The sequence below is a fragment of the Pungitius pungitius genome, chromosome 4 (genome assembly GCF_949316345.1).
Source record: "Pungitius pungitius chromosome 4, fPunPun2.1, whole genome shotgun sequence".
Taxonomy (NCBI): Eukaryota; Metazoa; Chordata; class Actinopteri; order Perciformes; family Gasterosteidae; genus Pungitius; species Pungitius pungitius.
This window is the reverse complement of record NC_084903.1, coordinates 22,020,938-22,040,636: the sequence shown is the minus strand read 5'-3', so window position 1 is coordinate 22,040,636 and position 19,699 is coordinate 22,020,938. Positions and strand designations below refer to the sequence as shown.

General features: G+C 48.9%; 1 protein-coding gene across 4 annotated transcripts in view; it reads right to left on the bottom strand.

The window, feature by feature from the left end:
* Positions 1-19,699, bottom strand: part of nav2a (neuron navigator 2a) — a 118,267-nt gene that overhangs the window by 53,583 nt on the left and 44,985 nt on the right. For all 4 annotated transcript variants that reach the window (XM_062561860.1, XM_037456956.2, XM_037456958.2 and 1 more), the window contains exons 2-3: positions 6,288-6,405; positions 4,112-4,164 (exon numbers count right to left, since the gene is read on the bottom strand). In XM_062561860.1, coding sequence (XP_062417844.1) covers positions 4,112-4,164; positions 6,288-6,405 — 171 coding nt within the window. The remainder of the gene's footprint in view (positions 1-4,111; positions 4,165-6,287; positions 6,406-19,699) is intronic.

Here is a 19,699-nt window from a genome sequence, read left to right as displayed (position 1 = left end):
CGACATGTGTTTGCCCTTTGAGGTGATGCAGCAGAAAACGTGGCAGCAGCAGGAATGCAGAGAGCGGGCCTCTCTTTGGATACCACAGACTCTTTAAAAATAACCCTTTCTGAAATACCCCAGCGTGCCCGTCCACACACCCAGAGGCCTGAGCTTCCTTCGAGTGACTGAACGCGTGCTCCACGGGAACGCAGTGTCCCTCGCATGGAGGCAGTTTAAATAGCAGCCGCCCCGCAGAAAATATGCTTCACTAATAAGGCGCCCTATCACAAAGGCCAGGCCCGCCCCCTGCTGAGATGCTCCCAAGCCCCGCCTCTCAGGGGGAGGGGGGGGGGGTACAGATACTGAGACCTCTTGCTATTAAAAACCACGGCTCGTCTGCACAGAACCTCCCTCACATGTCACTACAGAGGTTAGTGTAAAAGTCACTGTGCATCCCCTTTCTCACATCTCCACTGAGCCAGTTCCTCTCCTTGTAAACCCTCCCCGACCAGAGGAAACTAATTCATGACCTCTTCGGAAAATTGGCTTAACCTTCTAAAAAGTCGTTGCCGAGTCAATCATTTCTGACTTCTCAAATGCAAAAGATATCCTTTCTCTTCTTTAATAGCAATTTAAATAGAGCCCATTTAGTCTTTTGAACCTTTGCTCAAACGAGTTGAAAGTGTCAGTTTAGGTTCACGCAGTATTTGTACAACGACCGTCTGTCATTTCTTATTGTCATTCCTGAATTATCAATCATTACGTCTTAAACAATCATTAAGTTCCAAACAGTGAATAAAAGATAACAATACACAAATCAACAATGACGCCTTCTAGAGGCAGAATACTAAAGAGAGTACTCTCATTACAGAAAGTACCTCCAACTACTAGCATGGAACCCTCTGGTAGCTCCTACCTGCCTGGATGTGTGATCGCCAGCCGTCTGGCCACAAACACTTCTTCCCATCACAGGGACGCTGTGTGTGTGTGTGTGAGTGTGGCCTGGAGGGAGGGAGGGAGGGAGGGAGGGTGAGCTAGAGTGTTACGTATTGGACTGAGCTTTCGAAGGCTGATACTGAGGTGGATTTTTTTTCTAAAAAGAATAATAATTTATCTTTTATCTTAATTTATCTGTATTTTAACGTGGAAATGTCATTATCTAGATTGATGAACGAGTGCTTATTTCTCCCTTTAAGCAGCACCACACCACCACTACTCCATGCCAGGTGAAGCACTAAACATCTGTCTTTCGAAGGAGAATATCGGCCTCCATGCAAAGCTCTCCACCATTTGTTGTTATGGTTTGTTTTTCCTCATTGAATTCTTGGTATTGACATGTTTTTTCATATATTGTATATTTTAATTAGTACACTGTTACGTTCGCTTTAGATTTTCCCAAATAATCCTCAGGCTGCATTCACATTTCCCCCAATGAACCACACTCAAATTCCATCACAAAATGAAAGCAAAGCTGCTTTCAATTTTTACACTTTTGGGGGTTGTTTTTTTTTGCTTTTTCAGAAGAATTTCTTTCCCAGGCGAAAGTTTCCAGAATCATCTCCTCCATAACAAAACCGCCCGTATGAAAGGACTAACTGTTAACGCAAACAGACGACCCACTGATGCAGCACCGGGGTGGACAAAATAGCAGGAACACCCCGATGATCATCTTGTGATGGCGAGATGGCATGGAAACACGGCGGCTGGTGCTGCTGCAGTGTTTCTGCCCTTTGGCTGCTCTTTGCCATCAGATTAAGGTTTTGTTATATTACGGTTTCTGTTGATTGTTCTGCGGGTGTGATCACTGTACGGTATTTATCTGAATATACCGACACACGCACACACACACCCCTTCGATCAAACATTTACCAGCACCAGTTGAATCATTAATAACACATATTTTAGCCTATTAGCCGGCTCACCTGCGTGAACTTTGCAATCTCCAAAACAGCTAAAACTCCTCTACGTCAAGACAAATCCTAAATAACCCTTTTTTGGTCCAAAGAGTAAATGATAACACTTATTCTATCTTTTTATTAAGATATCCGTGCCATCCGTTTAAATTTAGTTAAATTTAGTTTTTCAGAAGCTTTAACTGGGGATGCTTGGACGAGACTTTCTGTCTGTGTGTGTGTGTGTGTGTGTGTTTTAGCGTGAGCGTTTCATCCTGTGTGGTTTTTAACAGCTCTGTGTCAACTCAACGCCGTCGCTCTGGGATGAAACTACACAGACACACAAACAAACGCACACAGAAGCCCGTCTGACCGGGTGACAAAAGGAGTGACCCGGGCCGATGGGGGTCCGTTTGACGAGGATGTGACAGTTGTAAAAACAAGCCTCTCGGCCACTGCGGCCTGGCGTAATGATCAGCCAGCGCCGGGGGGGGGTGACGTCACTACTGGAGCTTCATTTCCATGGTCATTCACTTAGAGACGAAGCGTAAGTTAAGGGGTGGTAATTGGCGGGAGCGTTGCAAGCTTTTTGGGGGGTGATGTCGTTGGGGGCTCTCCTGCCTCTCCATCCCAGCTGCCAGCTAGAGTCTCGTGTGCGTGCGTGTGTGTGTGTGTGTGTTTGTTTTGACGGTGCACACTAAGCACACGTTTGCATAATGACTGCGGCTGCACCTGCCCTTTGCACCGCATGAGTGCGTCATGTTTTTGCTTTAAAGCCAACAGACCTATTGAGATTGAACACAGCAATCCAAAACTAGACACACACACACACACAGCAACATCTGAGCAAGATAAAAGCAGATTTTGACAGCTAGTGTCCAACTAACATCACATCGCTTGGGTCTGCACTAGAATGCCCCCCCCGCCTGTCTCATAAGAATACTGCAATTGTACTGTCTTTAAAAAAAAAGGAAGAAGCTGCAGTGTTTGCAGATGACAACGAGGCTGAGAGAGGCGACACAGGATGTTGACAACAGCACAACAAAACCTCAGAGAGACCACCCCCCCCCCCCCCCCCCCCCCATCGCAGAGACCAAAGGGTGCAGAATGCCCAATTACAGGCGAGCGCGGGGGGCTTAACAATGCTGCAGGAAGTGGAGAAGGGGATGTGACTTAGAGCAGGTTAACTCCATAAAATCACCATTCTGACCAATCAGCTCCATCATCATCGTACAGCAACGCAGTTAATGAAACTTAGTGTAAGAAAAGCGATGAGAGGCTGCGGCGTTACTCGGGAGATGAGATGGTAAACGATCCACATGGGGTTGATTAGCTCCCAGTAAAGTATGAGTGCAAAGTTTGGGTCGGATTAATCTTATCAGGCATTCACTTTTCTTCTCCTCATATTTGTATCTTTCTTCTTTTACACATAATCACACTTACTTTTTTAATTGTTCCTGCTTGTATTTATCAAAGTAAGATAAATGCATTTCTACACCTTCTTATTCTATTGGATTCTATTGAACACAGAGCACTTCCTACTACTAAAGGAATGAAGAAGAACGTCCTCATAAGTACGGTATGATGGGACCATGTTTGCTATAAAGAGGAAGGGTTCAGCGATCAGCTGTGCTTCAGCCTCCTCCCAGGTTGTTAACTATGGGCGTGTATCTCTCTCTCTCTCTCTTTCATTCGTTCTCTCTCTGGTGCTTTGAGAGGCTTCAGTAGTCTGGCCGCTGCCCAAAAATAGCCCCCCCCCCCCCCCCCCAGCTGGCACACTGTCCCAATTTACGACCGCTTCACATTGAGCGGAGGGGGGGTGGGGGGCAGCTCCTTTCCCTACGAAAGCCCCGGAAAACCGGGTAAGCGCCGGAATCCCACCAGCGCGTGACAAAGGAAATCCCACTTACACATGAGCTAAATGTCACCAAAGGACGAAGATCCCTGATCTCTCTCTCTCTCTCTCTCTCTCTCTCTCTCTCTCTCTCTCTCTCTCTCCACGAGTGTAACGAGACGAGGCAAAGCGGGCCCCCAAAAGCCCGGAGCCCGCGATGCTTTCAACTGAGAGCCAACTGCCAGAAGTCTGAGCCAGAGGACGGCGGCGGGCCGCGAGACCACGAAAGTAAAAATAAATGGGCTGACTGTTCACCGCCGAAGGGCCCACATGAGGACATCAGAGAAGGTAAGTCTCACCACGGGGGGGGGGGAAACAGAAACGAGCCGAGAAGGTCACTCACCATCTGAGAGCGGCTCTTGGGACAGCCATTGATGTCGCCGATCCTCTCGTTGGCTGCGGAGGGACAGAAAGAGGAGGCAGAGACAGAGGGGGGGGGGGGGGGGGGTGAAGACAGTCTTGTAACCCTCTCTTTTATTTCCAGTCGAGATGTGTGTGTGTGTGTGTGTCCCAGACAATCGCCTGGCCGAATGAGGAGAGCTGAGGTGTTCACGCCGGTGACTGTGACCCCTCCCCATCTCCTCCCACTGAGACATGAAACACTATCTGGCCACAGCAAATGGGAACGAGGCCGCTGGGGGGCCCCGACGGAGATGTGTGCCTTGCAAAGTGTGTGTGTGTGTGTGTGTGTTAGGGATTCCTCCCATCTATTAGAGGCTCGGCCCACCAGCAGCTGAGACCCGACCGTCAGCTCAGAGCTGACAACTGCACCGACAGACCGCCCCCCCCCTGCACCAGGAGGCCCAGCGGGGCCCCCGGCGCAGCTCCGTCTCGGGACCACGTTACCTGGGCGTCAGCGGTTCATTTGGGATTGCGACCTATTTCATAACCTAGGTTAAATATAACCTATTTCATTTGACAGGATTCAAGTTTAAGCACGTTGGAAAATGTGAGGAACACATTAATAAATGATCCAATTAAAACACGTGAAATACATTTTAGTTGGTAAATCTTATATCGTATACGGAGAGAGGGTTTTCTTACAGCACATTTAGTGCTGATATCCTGATGAAAAGCCGACAGATTTAACTCTCCAATTTATAATATCTATCATAAGTCTATGTTCGGCTCTGTTTTCTTATTTTGTACAACTTTTTGTATAACTTTCCTCCTAGAAGAGGAGAATCTAACGGACAACAAAACTAAAACCTAAAGCTTCATAGAGATGAACATAAGCAAAGCTCGGTCAACTAGTGTTCCACACGAAAAAAACATAAGCAAATGTGTTATAACGTGCAGATGACTCGAGGCTGTGAGTGAAATATCCTCAAGGGTCAAACATGGGGCCCAAGGGCACTTCATAAGGACGTTCCTGAAGGTTCCCGACCTTGATGGTGGATGGACGGTTCCGGTTTGGCTTGTTTTTAATAGGAGAGCAGCCGTGATCAGCTGTCGGCGCGCACGTGTGTGGTAGAGTTTCTTATGTACCTCTAAACAGATTATGAAGTTTACATTGCCACTCTGCAGATAAGTAGATACTTGTGGCATATATTTCCACCTTCTTTAACCTTATATCACTGAGCGAAAAAAAGAAAAACGCCCCATGCGGCGGCTACGGAAGCTACAGGACGAAGCCCCGCAGGGCATAAGCCGTGAATCTGGGTCAGAGACGATGGGGGTGGGGGAGGTGGGGGGGGGGTCAGTGACAGGCTGAGTCACCGGTCAGCTGGTGTAGGACGACTTCAGCTCGGAGGCCGTCGGCACGTGAATTGACGATGACGATGGTGGCCAAAACATGAAAGCATACATTCATAATTCTTCCGTCTTACCATCTGTGCTGCCTTTGATGGGCGTCTTTCATCACTCAGTGTTCTAATATAGTAATTATGCATTTGGACATATTTCATCCTAAAGAACCGGAGGAACTGGAACGTTTGTGAGCTTTTAGTTAAAATGCAGTTGCTACGACGTTGCTAAATGATCCATGTCACGTGACCGTGGTCTAGTTTGTTTATATCCTGACCTCAAGAGCTTTCCATTTGTGAAGATGAACTTTCTGAACAAAACATGTAGGTAGGTAGAAGCCTTTGTTCGGCACAGGGGCTTCTTCTCTGCGATAATCCATCATTGACCAGAAAAGCCCGGTTGTTTTTGTGTTGGCCCACATCCCTGCAGGATCCCACAGCGCACTAAACCCCCCCGAGGGGGGTTTTTCTGAGTGGGATAAGAAAGTTTGTCGAACTAAAATGAATCCAAACTTTATTCATTATTAACTTCTGCGATTAAATAACACTATTCAGTGGTGCAGTAGTTTATGAATTCTCTGCACGACAGCCTGAATCTGGCATCATTACATCAGGTAACAGAGTTATCTTTGAAGAAAGAAAAGCTTCTTAATGGATGATTGTGGTTTTTTTTCCCATTTTTTTTTTTTTAGGTGAAGCGACGCACTCACCACTTCGCTTTCACATGGTTTCCCTTTGCGGACGCTGGGAGTCAAACTGTGTGCTTGTCCTTACCCACGACCTGAATGATCTCCGCCAGCAGCACGCCGTCCGCCACGTCCGTCTGCAGGTCCTTGATCAGGCGCTTGTGTCCCGACTTGGCGAGGTAGTGGTTGGCCCAGTCCGTGTAGATCTGCGATCACGCACAAACACACAAAAACCACGCTGGTTCAGCTCCAAGCCGTGCAAAAAACAGAATCCATTCCACGAAAAGGGGGGAGGGGGGGGGGGGGGGGGAACCCCGTCGGTCCGTCCACGTGCTTCAAAACTCCATAAACACTTGAAAACTACAAAAGGTATAAATGGTGGAAAACAAATTTACGACTCTAATGAAATAACAACATGGTTGAATGGGAGCAGAGTGGCCCTCCTCCTTTTGTTGGGGCTGCGAGCTGGCGTATACCGGCGTGCTATTCAAATCGGGGGGGGGCCATTGTGCTCGGGCCGGGGCCATTCATCTCGCAGCGCACGGCGGCTGTTTTCAATGGGCCCCGCTGACATCACCCTCTGGGGACAGAAAAGACCCTTCACTGCCCCGGGGGGGGGGGGGGGGGGGGGGGAGGGGGGCGCGGGGCGCGGGGGAGGGGGGCATCTGAGCAAGCATCTGAATAATCTGAATAGCGCGCTTCATAATTACATGCCAAACTCTCTCCCTCTCTCTCTCTCTCAAGAAGAGGAGTGACTTTTTATTTATTTCTGAGATAACATTTTTTAAAAAGGACACTATGGTTGAATTGGTGTTGCGCAATATATTATTACTAATGAGGAGATTGTTCTGAGAAACCAATATCTGTTGAATCTACATGTGGATTTTGTAGTCGGGCTTGTCTGTTGACAAGTGTAGCTTCCGAACATGTCTTCCCCACAGAGAACACATGTGACACCTCGGCCAAATGAAGACACCCCTCCCATGACAGCAGAAATCAGAACGTGCCTTTGTCTACAACTGCACATTAGGTGTCAAATTCAGGCATCCCTGTCACTTTATTAAGATCCTTATTATTTGTATTCTAATTATGGATAAGATAAGCGATAACAAAGGACCAGCTGCAAATAATAGCACATTCTTTTACTGGAATAATCCAAACATCTCATTGGAAAGATCCCATCAGCTTTTTCTAAAGGAAACCAGTGATGCTAATGTCATATAGACAAAAAAAACATCCGTGCAGCTCTCCAGACGAACAAGTTCTATAGTCACCACCACGTTAACAGTATAATTCTGTAGATGTTTCTTGTGTAAACTAATCCCAGTGTCCTGTTTCCTAAAGTGCATTAAGACGCCCTCAAGAATGAGGTGTGTGTGTGTGTCTGTGTGTGTGTGTGTGACGCGGTGACCCGGCCTGTTCGCACTTGGAGGCGGACCCGCAGGCCGCCACTCATCGGGTGAACCACGGCCCACGTGATGGCGTTCAACAGGTGTGCGCACTTTAAAAAGAAAAACGTGCACGCGCACACACTAGGGCTGTCAACGAATATTCTATATTCGAATATATTCGATATATATATAGTCTCCTCCGTAGCAACCAGATATTCGAATATACGCACACACACACACACACTGCTAAGCGGGGTTATGAGAGTGCAGGACCACACATTAAACGCGGCAGGGGGGGGGGGGGGGGGGGGCTTCTTTGAAGCAGTTCCGGGCAGGTAAATTGTAGGGTTGCAGTGTAATTAGAATCGAGGTGAAATGGGTAGCTGTCAGTCACAGAGGTGGAACCCATGCGGGGGGGGGGAGCACAGGTAAGTTGAGAGGAAAGGAAAAGGGGGAAGTGGGAGCAAGTCACAACAAGTTGCCTTTTAAGTCCTGACAAATAAACCTTTCAAAAGACGCTTTGTGTTGCTGATGTCTTCCTCTCAGCATTTGATCACATGACCACATGAAGGTTTGTACGGCGAAGTTTGGGGCCAAAAAACTCAAATGAATACAGTTGTTTGAAGGAGACAATTCACAGTGATTTATGATAGATATTACAGGGACATGTTTTTTTTAAATTCCTAAAACTATTGAAGTAGCTTGGATTCCACCATCAAACTAATTCAAATAAGTTAACAAAAAGTATTAATAGGTTTTTAATATTTAGATTTACAAACGCAAATAACCATTCTAGATGTCAAGTAAAAGGGAAACTTGTTTTATTCCTGAAAGATAACACTAACTTTGGGGCCTATTAAACTATTTTTCATTAAGGTGGGTTACACTATCTGCTATAAATTAAAAAAAACACAAAACAATCCGTATCGGTCGATGCGGCTGATCGGCAAATTACTGTCAGCTGCAATAAAACAGCATCTAAAGTGATACGTAACTGGCTGATATGAAGCCCGACCCCAACACAGAACAACTTCTGCACCGTCAGATAAATCCAAAAGACATGGTGCGTTCATCCGGCTCATGTGCGTCTAACCTCTGACGGAGCTTCTGAGATCTGAAAAGCGTTCAAAAGGTCCCCGAATGACAGAAGGAGACCGGAGGCTGATGGGAAGCAGGCTTAGATCTTAACAAGCTGCGCGTCTGGTGAAGACGAGTAATTATTGGCTCAATATCTATCAGACAGGAATAAGGTGTCACTGACAAGACGAGCCTCTGCATCACAGGGAAGGATAGAACATTCCAATATTTCAAATCGTGTCAGACATCGAGCGGATGAGAGGACGACGTGGAGGCTGAGCGGCGTCTTTACCTCACAGGACAGACGATGAATAAGAAGCCCGATGCCGTGGCCTCACTCACATCCGTATGTCAACACGGAGTGATCCACATCAAAGAGTCTGATGAGCAACAGGAACATTTTGCAGCAGGGGAAACCCCCCCACCCTTCCTCCCCCCCCAATGCCACCCCAAAAACTCCCAGTAATCCCGACCCTGTGCTCTTGGAACTGAGGGTCTGACATTCCCGTCATAGGGACACTGATTCATTCACACTGTGCGGGACTTTTGGAGAATGTCATACAGTGTGTCGCCAGTTGGCCCACTGCTTCGGGGATTTGCACATTATCTGGGAATTTTTTTGGGGGGAGGGGGGTTTAACGCTGAATATTGAATGTGTACATTGTTCAGCCACAAAGTAAAGACCACCGTCATGTTCACTGTTTATATTTCACATCCAATCACAAACGAGAACAATTGTATTATTGGCCGTTGATTTAATACCATTACTCGCCTTTCACAGCAAAGTATTGGCATTGTGATCTTCATCTTAACTCAGACTCAGAAAAAACAAAGAGGAGCAAACAACCGACGTTCCCTTTGCTTGAAACCCCCGTGTTCATTCATGCTCAGAGCCTAATTTGAGCCTTTTCAAGCCGACACACAGTCAGCTCCTCAAAGCCTGTGACGAGCAGCGCTGACTGACTCACTCAGACAGCTGTGCCTCTCTCTCTCTCTCTCTCTCAAAAACACCAATCTGCGACCCCCCCCCCCCCCGCCGCCTCGGCCTGCTGAGTCACCGCGCCATGACTGCGGAGGGGCGTGACGCACACAGGATGACCCCCGCCGAGCCGGGGGTCATCCCGGGGCGGCCAGGGGCGGACGGGACGGGACGGTGTCCTTGGCTCCAAAAAGAAGAGTCCAGCGCACGTCAGGGCAGAGAGTGGCGGAGGCTGACTCTGCAGCAGATGTGCTTCTTGTGTCACATCACTTCACCCTCTCATGTGTGGCTGTTTGCAGACACCGACTCGTCGCGCGCCGAGCAAACACTGCAGCGATGACTCGCCCGGCTGAATCATCGCTGAACTTCTTTGAGGAGTTGAGAAGAATCAACTTAATTTTACTCTTTACTATTGGCTTTTTAAATATTGAGTGGCTTGATCAGAGTGAGTGGGACTACGCGTTTGGGACGCCCATGGAAGGCCCACAAGGGAGAGACGCCCCTTTCGTTCACTTGTTCCACCCCACGGTGCCTGGTACCTGCCGCTCTGTCAGGGGGCTTCTAAAAAAAAAAAAACCCCACCGTAAGTGGTTTTCAGGCACTCCGTTCACTCCTTAGTTCATCAACAGGTGGGAATAAAACGAGGCAGTAATGCAGGAAGTGAACTCTTCAGTGCTCAATGGTTCCTTACCGGTTTGTAGGTTCGGCAGTCCGAGGCCGACCGTGTGGGCCCGTCACCTGGGTGAAGACTGACCTAAGTAAACAACTGGAGAACCCCCCCCCCCCTCCAGAAGACCAAAAGAGGAGCGCGCTGTGTCCCCAAGGCGAGGTGAAGCGAGAGTAAACACAGCCACGCAGTTAAATGGCTTCTGAAGGAGGCGCCTCAGACACTCTGACACTGTTCTAAACCCCTGGCTGCGGGTGTCGGTCACTGTGTCTGAGTCAGACACCCTGACTCAGTTCCTTCTTCTGCCATAGAGAGACGGACCAGCGTGCTTTTAGAAGTTCATGTTAGACGGAAGCAGAGCTCCGTAAAACAGACGCATGCATGTCACATGAATGCTGTGTATGTGTTACTGGAATGTCTCCTTCCTGCGTGGCGCTTGCACGCATCACGGTTGCACCTGGCGACGCCCACTGCTCCTATTCCTATCACTCCTTCTTCCATTGATTTGCATATGTTTTGTTGTTGGGGCAGAGTTTAAGCTCTGGGTTACCTCCGTCCCGCAATGACTCCCAAGTGCTTGACCACAGGGGGGTCCCAGCTTACTATATCAAGCTTATTCACGTTACTTTATAAGCGGAGACAGGCCGCTCTCGCTTTGCGAGGCACGGAGGGCCGCGCAGAGCTGCAGTGACGCTTTAGTTTGCTGCACAGTTGAAATGACACAGCAGAGTGTGATCAGGAGACGTGCAGGCTGATGCACCCGAGTGCCCAGCGACTCTTATTAAAGGTGCCTTAGCTTGTTAGCAGTGAGTGAGCAGGCCGTGTGCAATGATGGAACTGATTTCCCCGCAGAGACAAGCTGCCTTGCGGACTTGGCAGACTCACGTCCTCTCTCTGCAGGTGTGGTTCAGTAGCAGCGAAGGTCTGCACATTCTAATGTTATCTCTTTAGGTTTCACATTCAAGGATTACTTTCTTAAGCCCCTAAATATAATGCAATCTTTAAAGTCCCTTCAAACGCGTTCTACGTGGATCTACTGTTTCCTTTTTATCAAAAGCACATGACTTCAAATCTGGACACAGACCCTTGATGCATGTGATCCCCTCTATTTGGCCATGACTGCAGGTGCACTAAGGCTGCGTTTGAGACCTCAATTATTTACAACGTCTTACTAGAAAACGTTCAATGGGTCACTCAGTGTCAAAAAGTGACGTAACACAACAACAAGTGCACATTGTAAGTGTTAAACCATCAACTATAAAAGCAACACAAAGTATGTGTGCATGTCGATGGCATCTATTTATGCGAGGAGGCTGCACGGCTGCGCGTCGACGTGTGTGTACATTTCTAAATAAACATTCACTCTCTTGTGTTTTCCTGCTCAGGAGGAGGGAAGTGTACGTGGTAACAGTGCAGCACAGTAACTCAGACCCTTCGTGTACCGTTGTCAGCTCAGGACGGCTCCATTTTAACCTCTATATGTATACATATACGTATATACACTTCAAAGTCATCACGGTTCCTTTCTGTCTTTAACGCTCTCTGTGTAGTGGCACGATCGGGGTTGAGCGCACGAATCCCACGCTTTGATTTACGCTGCATCGGGTCGTGTGTTGACATACGGACCGTGACGATCAAATAATCAATGGACTTGTATTAGAACAGAGAGAGTTGTGGACATCGACAACACTTCGTAATAAAAAGGAAGGTCATTTTAATTTCTAGAAGTGTGTGCACATGCCTCGTAATCCCTTTGGCATTCTTGCTCTCTCTCTCTCTCACACACACACACACACACACACACTGACCCCGTGGCCCACCGGCATCCCCGTCAGTCATGCCGTGTGGAGGTTAGCGGTGTGTAATTAAACTAGCCTTCTTATCGGGCTCATCTCTAGACTCGGGTAATAACCTCCTCTGCTTCCATCTTCCCCTTCCTCTGTGGGACCTGCAGATCCAGATAAGGACGAAAGAAAGAGCAAGAAAGGGAGCGGCGGAGCGAGTGTCCCATCCATCTGCACTACGTGTAAACTCAACAGGGTGCGCATTATACAAACGGACTTCTGTTAAAACTGGCGTTTTCCACTTTTATCACATGGCCAAACATCTCCTCCCCCCCCCACCCCCCCCCCCTCTGCCCTCAGCTGTTCGCCCCACGCGACCTTTCTGCACCTGCCCGGCCCTGTATTTTATCACCGCGTCGCAGATCCTGTTGAATATTTACCATCTTATCACTTCAAACAACCCGGCGTCAAAGCAGAACAAAAGACTGTCCTTTCTCCTACGAATGAATAACAGACGCAGCGACGTATCCCCCAAAAACTCTGGTGGAATTCTTTCCCCGCAAGCCTATGTTAAGTTTCCATGCCGACTTGACAGTAAGGCTAGTATCAGGTGAGGTGGGGGGTGGGGAGGGGAACCGGGACGCACGCCCTCAGCACTTTCCTCAGCAGCTAATCCATCGCGTGCCTGCGATCCAACACCCGGAGCCACACGGTGCGGCTTTTCGTGCTGATGAGACAAGCATTCCCCCCCCCCCCCGAAAACAAGGAACACAGAGTGGGAGAATCAAAACAAAGCTGAGCCAAAGGATCCCGAAAGGATGAAGGGAACACGGTGTGGATAAAGCGGCTGTCAACGAAACGTCCCCCCCCCCCCCCTTCCTGTGAGACGAAATCGCTCGGATGCAATCATTGCCTTAGATGCCCCTCTGGCGTTTGACCCGTGGGGCTCAGCCTACCAGCTTCATGGTGACGTTGTTCTGCTCCCGCCGGCACGGCATCAAACTCATCTCGCTTCTTGCGGCTTCCTTCCTCGGGGGGGGGGGGGGACGACACCTGCCTCACACTGAGGAGGTCCGTCGTCGGCCGGCCGGCCAGGCCCAGGTGTGAGCCATCGGGACCCAGGTCCGGGGGGGCTTCAGCTGAACGCAGAGAAATCCAATCCAGGCGTACGGGCAGAACCCTCGAGGAGCGCGGGATGCAGCTTTGAATGAAAGTGCAGCCTGCAGATCCAGAGGATATGGGAGGGCTGCTGCTTTGCTCGAGTCCCAGCAGGTCTCTGTGCCTGAGGGGGGCGGCCGGGGGGGTGGAGGGGAGGGAGGAAGTGAGGGGGGGGGGGGGGGCTCTGTGCCTCTAGCCTCTCTCTCTCTCTCTCCACCCACTCTGGGACGCGCGGAGGAGGGAAAAATAAACGCAGAAGGCGAATGGCAAGAGGAGCTCCGCGGCCTCTGCTGCGGCGGTGAGAGGCAGCCAAACCAAACGCACCGAGAGGAGGAGGAGGAGGAGGAGGAGGAGATCCCCCCACCGCCCCCCTCCCCTTCTGCCCGCGGCAACGTGCCGCTCCTCCATTGACCGTCGGTCACATTCAGGAGGAGAAAGAAAGGGAAAAGAACAGACCTATTAACCTTCTCACACCCATCCCCCGAATAGCCGAGCCCCTCGGCTGGCAGAGGGAGGGAGGGGGGACAGAAAAGGGAGGACCAGCGCACCCTCGATAACAGATGAGGGACTAAAGAGTGCAAGGGCTTAGAAGCCAAACCACGCGGAACTCCGCGCTAACCATCTCGCTTCTATTTATTATTTCTCGAAAACCAGCCTCCTCTGTCAAAAGAAGCCCGGGTTCTATCCCCCCCCCCGCCACCCCCCCCCCTCCCCCCTCCCACCGGGGCCGGAGCGCTGCGGCCTCCGATCAGCCGTCACCCACATCACATCGCAGCAGCTGCGTGTGTATATTTGTGTTCATGTGTGCCTAACCTAAGCATTTATGTATGTGCACGTGTGTTTGTAGCACAGGGTGCCCTCCGTCTGAGCACAATCCAGGCCCTTGTGAGTACACACACAGACCCACACAAACACACACACACCCCACCACCGACCACAAATTACAAGCCGAATTTGAATTTTGGGAAAGGCCCAAGATTTACGGAAAGTTCCCACAGAAGGGGGATGCATGATCACTTCCAGCAGGCGGTACACAAGCGCTTTGAGCCCCGCGATGCAACACAATAAGACTGAAGCCAAGTGGGCTTTTCACAAAAGATGAACGTTTGTTTTGCCGCTCCGTGCAACTTGAAGCCGCTTCGTGACGGTTTTGACACTTGTTGTCCGGTGGAAAGTGATGCATTTTATGTGTAAGACATTTGCAGCTGAAATGCATGGGAACAAATATCCACCACCACAGATGAAAAGAAATCACGCCTCCTAAAAAGGAGGATTTCAAATGATCGGTAATGAACAACGCAGCAGTGTATGTTGATGACGAATGACACAACATGTAATTTCCTTTGGCGGTCCAGTGGACTTTAACCTGCAGTTATCGTGGCTGTAACCTAGATACTCTGTTTTCAAACAAAAACAAAATTGACTGTAGCTCAAGTCCATCTGATTTTACTGCAATAAATCACTTCTTTGGGCATTTCACAGGACGATGATCATCTTGTCAGCAACATGAATATTGGTACCACACATCACGTACCGACCCGTCGTATGGCCGTTTCAGTCTGAACCAAAGCGAGGAACAAACATGTCGATGGCCAGAGACACAGCGCTACAATGTGGCTGAAATCAACACATCGATACGCAAATGGAGATTTTTACAGGTTTTCGGGTGGATATCAAACATTACATTACAACTACTGTTGCACTTGCTGTACTCCACACTTACAGAAAGAAACCCTTCCAAACGCGAGTCCCCCAGCGCTGCTAACCAGCATTGATTTAATGACATTATGGCCGTAAAAAGGAGAGAATATGTCAGCGTTTAGTGCTCGCGCTAAACAGCCTCAGCCCGGGCCGCCAACAGGCTCATTAAGTGCAGCCGCTGTGAATGGACTCAGTGTGGCTCTTTTCTCCGTCCCAGATAAACCTCAGTGTGTCCGGGACAATGGGGGGGAGCAACCCGGCCTGTGAGGGCTCTTTTGTTTGGGGCGGGGAGGGGGACACCCACCTCAGTTCAGGGGGGGGGGTTTGGCCCTGCTGCCTGGCTGTTCCCGTTCGGGGGTGAGGGATGGGGTCGAGGGACATATGGACTCGCCGGGGGTAAAGAGAGACGTGCACAAAGGCAATGGGACAAGGGGTCTGCTGGGGACTACTTTGTCTTTTTATGAACTTCTTGTGCATCATATACGTTTACCTTTATCTGGTCTGGTTTCACATTTTGCAAAGCCGCTATATACTTCACGTGTGCGTCTGCAGTCGGGTGCACGTTTAGTCCATCGATGTCATCTGAGGTCACCTCATGAATGAAAAAGATTTCATTGTATCTTCAGATACAGTAAAGAGGCAGCAGCTCCAAAACTTTAGAAATCTATAAGCAACTGGATTTTTTCTTTTTTTAGATTTGCTGTATATTTTGAATCAAATGGTTTCATCTCGTGTGCATGTTTGTGTGTGCGATTTATGATGCGTTTAGTCAGTGAGAAGCTTTGTGAGACTAACAGCCCCGTCTTCTGATTCAACACTTATCAGGGAGGCTTAGAGGCCGCTTGTGTCAACTGAGCGAGTGCAAACATGCAGAACGACACACACACAGACACACACACACACACACACACACACACACACACGCCTTGTTGACGCTCCCTGAAGCTGAGATGAGAAAATCCACTCTGTCATCTTTTCTTCACCACAGAGCCACAGCCACGAGATATTCTGTTGCTGTGTTTGTGTGTGTTTACGCTGAAGTCTGCCCCCAAAGCCGGAGGTCATAGGGTCACAACAAGGTATTTCATAGTTGTTTTAAAGTCAAACCGCCATTTGACCCAAATAATTGATACATCGAGAGCCTTCAAAGTGTTGATTATTGATGAAGAACTGATCTGCTTTGTATGTACTGTGATGGTGATCAGATGCTGAATGTTGTTTTCCAATGATTTTCTCTCTCTCTTGGCGAGTTCTCGTCATGATCCGACCCATCAAAACCAGACCGGCAGGCGTCATCGTCCCTCTGCTGGCTCCACCGGGGTCATGAAGTTATCCAAACCTGCCCCCCCCCCCCTCTCCCTCTGGGGAGGGTCACTTCAGCCGTGCTGACCTCTACCTCCTGGCCTCTCCTCCTTTTTTCCACACTGCCTTCTGTTTCCAGACAGAGATGGAGCTGATTGCGTTAGCATTAACTAACCCATTCCCCCGGGTTGGGGGGGGGGGAGGTGGGGCGTCTGCACCGAGCGGCTCCCTGTGATAACCAAAGCGAAAGGAAGCAGACAATGAGAGAAACTGAGGAGAGGAGAGCACCTTGGGTGTATGTGGGGGGGGGGGGGGGGGGGGGGGGGGAGACGTCGACTCAGGAGGAGCAGATGCCCGGCTCTAATTAACATGGTTACGTCCTCAGCCATGACCTCACACAGGAAGGCGATGGGACAACCGCACAGGAAGTGGAATCTGATTGAGACGCATTAGGCAGACACCATCGCCCCCGAAAGAACGAAGCCAGGTAAAACTGGTCTGCAGGAGGCTGATTTATTAACAACCAAATGTGATTTTTGAATTGACTGTTTGCCGCCGTTCAAAATGAAACCTTGAATCTCAACTTTATGGTCCTGGCCTACTCCGAAAAGCCACCTTTGGATTAAGAGGAACATTTAAGCATAAACAGATAAGCTAGAAATTGTATTTTCCGTAACGACAAGTTATTGGTTACATTCAAAAGCTCAACTGGTCCCAGGCAGTAAAAAAAAGCATGGAACATTTTGTGCAAGCATCCACGACAATACCCAGTAAAGTGTGACGCCGTGGTCTCTAATGCACGATGCCTCTCGGTGCTCTTATCAGCAGCAACACGGCAACCCTCCTGGCGGAGGCTGATTGGTACAAGCGTGCGGTCTGTCTCTGGTAAAAAACCTCTTATCTCCACGGTAAACGAAAGAAAACGCTTGATTTCAACTCGACCTAAAATACACCGTCCTTTTGTTGCTTTCTTTGAGACGGCTTTCCAGTTGGAAAATGAGGCTTTCTGCGACAGATACAACCACGCCGTTCTTCGTCTGAACTCTCGCAGTCTGTTAAAACCTTCGTCATTCCTTTGAACAATGACCCCCCCCCAACAATGAATAGCTGAACTATCCATTAAATCTGGCTTTAACTTGCATCGCCTCAAGAGGAGACATATGTGTCTGCGCGGCCCTTTGTCATGGTAATTTAAAAAAAAGGGAGCGACATGGTCACTCAGACCCCCCCGAACCAATCTGTCCTCCTCCGGGCCAGCAGGAGGACATTAGCCGTCCCATGCAGCTCCGTGCGCCCTGTCCTTTCACTCTCACCTGCTGGGCCGGGCCTCCGGGAGACTCGCTGGATGGAGCAGCCATGAAAGGAAGTCATTATTGCTTCTCACGGGACGCCGCTCAAGAGCGATCTGTTCTCAGGGTCAAGTGACGTGCTTTTAAAGGTTGGTGCTGACAACTGCAGACGGACTGTGCAGATAGACGGCTGAGGATCACTGCCACTATCATTTAATCACGTGGGTTTTCACATTTTAGCATAAATGAAGTGGAAGATTACTCTTACTGCCGTGTAACAGTTTCCTTCTTTCCTTCACAGAAAAACATGCACATAATCCGCCCAAAAACTATTTGTTGTCATGGATAATGGAACAGAACAGAAATAGATATTCAAAATCTACAACGACTGAAGTCTTAAGGATTGCCATATCAATGGAGGAAGTTGAAATAATAAAGCCGATGAATACATCACGCACTGAGCGCCCCCCCTCCCCCCCCCCCCCCCCCCCCCCCACCACACCCACCCGCCCCCCGGAAAAAATAAAAAAAATGTTTTAATATTTCTTTGCCACGCACGCACGCCGACTCCGCTGCAACACATGCGCGCATCTACGGACATATGCGCGCACGAGCACCAGCAGACAGAGAGTTCCGTCCCTGCGTGGTCGCGTTTTGACGCTCTCTCCTTTGCGCTGAGAATCGCTCACGGCGGCGGAGTTACGCAATGACCGCGTCGTCACGTGCGTCACGACGTGCGTCACGACCCCGCGTTACCAAGTTACCAAACATCACGTGCGTTGCTATGTTACGGCTTTGATCTTGACAGACACTCCAAGGACAAGTAAACAGTACACTGTTCGTTGATCACTTGACATAATTCAAGGCACTTCACTCCAGCTATTTTGGTAAGAGTGAATTCGGAGTGAATTCTCATTCCAAGGATCCATAGTTCCCTGTAAAAGCCGGCATTATGAACATGGAATTCTACGTTGACACTTATGAAGAAATCTTGGAGGCCATTAAATTGGTGACAGAGCCGTTTGGAGAATTCGAAATTAAAATGGAATTTGAAATTTCTGATTGCTCCATCGACTCGAGCACAGAGGAAAGCAGTTCGGTGCACAGTCTTGAAAGCAACGACTTGACTTTGACTGAAACAGAGACCTCAGAACCGGAATGCTACATTACGGCTTCATCCAGTTTAACTACGGGTGATCAGTTCCAAAATTCTCCACATCATTTTGAGGTCTTAAACCCTCAGATGGACAATTCGGTCATTGAAACATCAACCCAATCCTGTTTGTGGCCCGTTGTTATTGTAACCACAAGAACAGACCATCAGATGGAGCCTTTGGGACAATATATTGTTGAAACACCACCCCAATCCAGTTTGCCATCAAACTCAGAGTGGCCCGTTGTTATGGAAAGCACAACAAGAGCAGACCCTCAAATGGAGCCGTTAGGACAATTTATTGGTAAAACACCGGCCCAATCCAGTTTGCCATCAAACTCAGAGTTGCCCATTGTAATTGAAACTGTAACAACTACAACGGACCACATTCAGTCAGACCCAGCTTCTGTCCAAAAGGTGCAAGCTGAGATCATCACAAATAATCACTGGGGCAAATTAGAGTGCAGGACCGTGGTGGAAAGGCTGGTCAGCCTGATAACAGGGGATTCAATAGCGGCTACCTGCAACAAACCCATTGTTGATTTAATCACTCAGCAGGTCCTTGAAAAGCTCCAACATATTCATGTTACCATCGAGGCACGGACACAAAACATCAAGGTTGCTCACAAGAAAGCTTACATAGACCTGCTGAAGACGGACTGTGCAAAGAACCTGCCATTGCTTCTAGGTAAAAATACTGGGTTTTTTGAGGAGACAATCTGCAGGTCACTGGTAAAGCACATGATAGAGCCAAATAAACCTAACTGGTTCAAAAGATTGATGTGCGGCATGTGCATACAGAAGAAAACCAAGACTGACAATTTTCTAGACCCGTTGAAGTCATTCAAATCTCACATCGCGCCTGTTGGACAATTAATCGTTGAAACACCGGCCCAATCCAGATTGCCATCAAACTCAGAGTGGCCCTTTGTTATTGAAAGCACAACAAGAGCAGACCCTCAGATGGAGCCTTTAGGACAATTTATTGTTGAAACACCG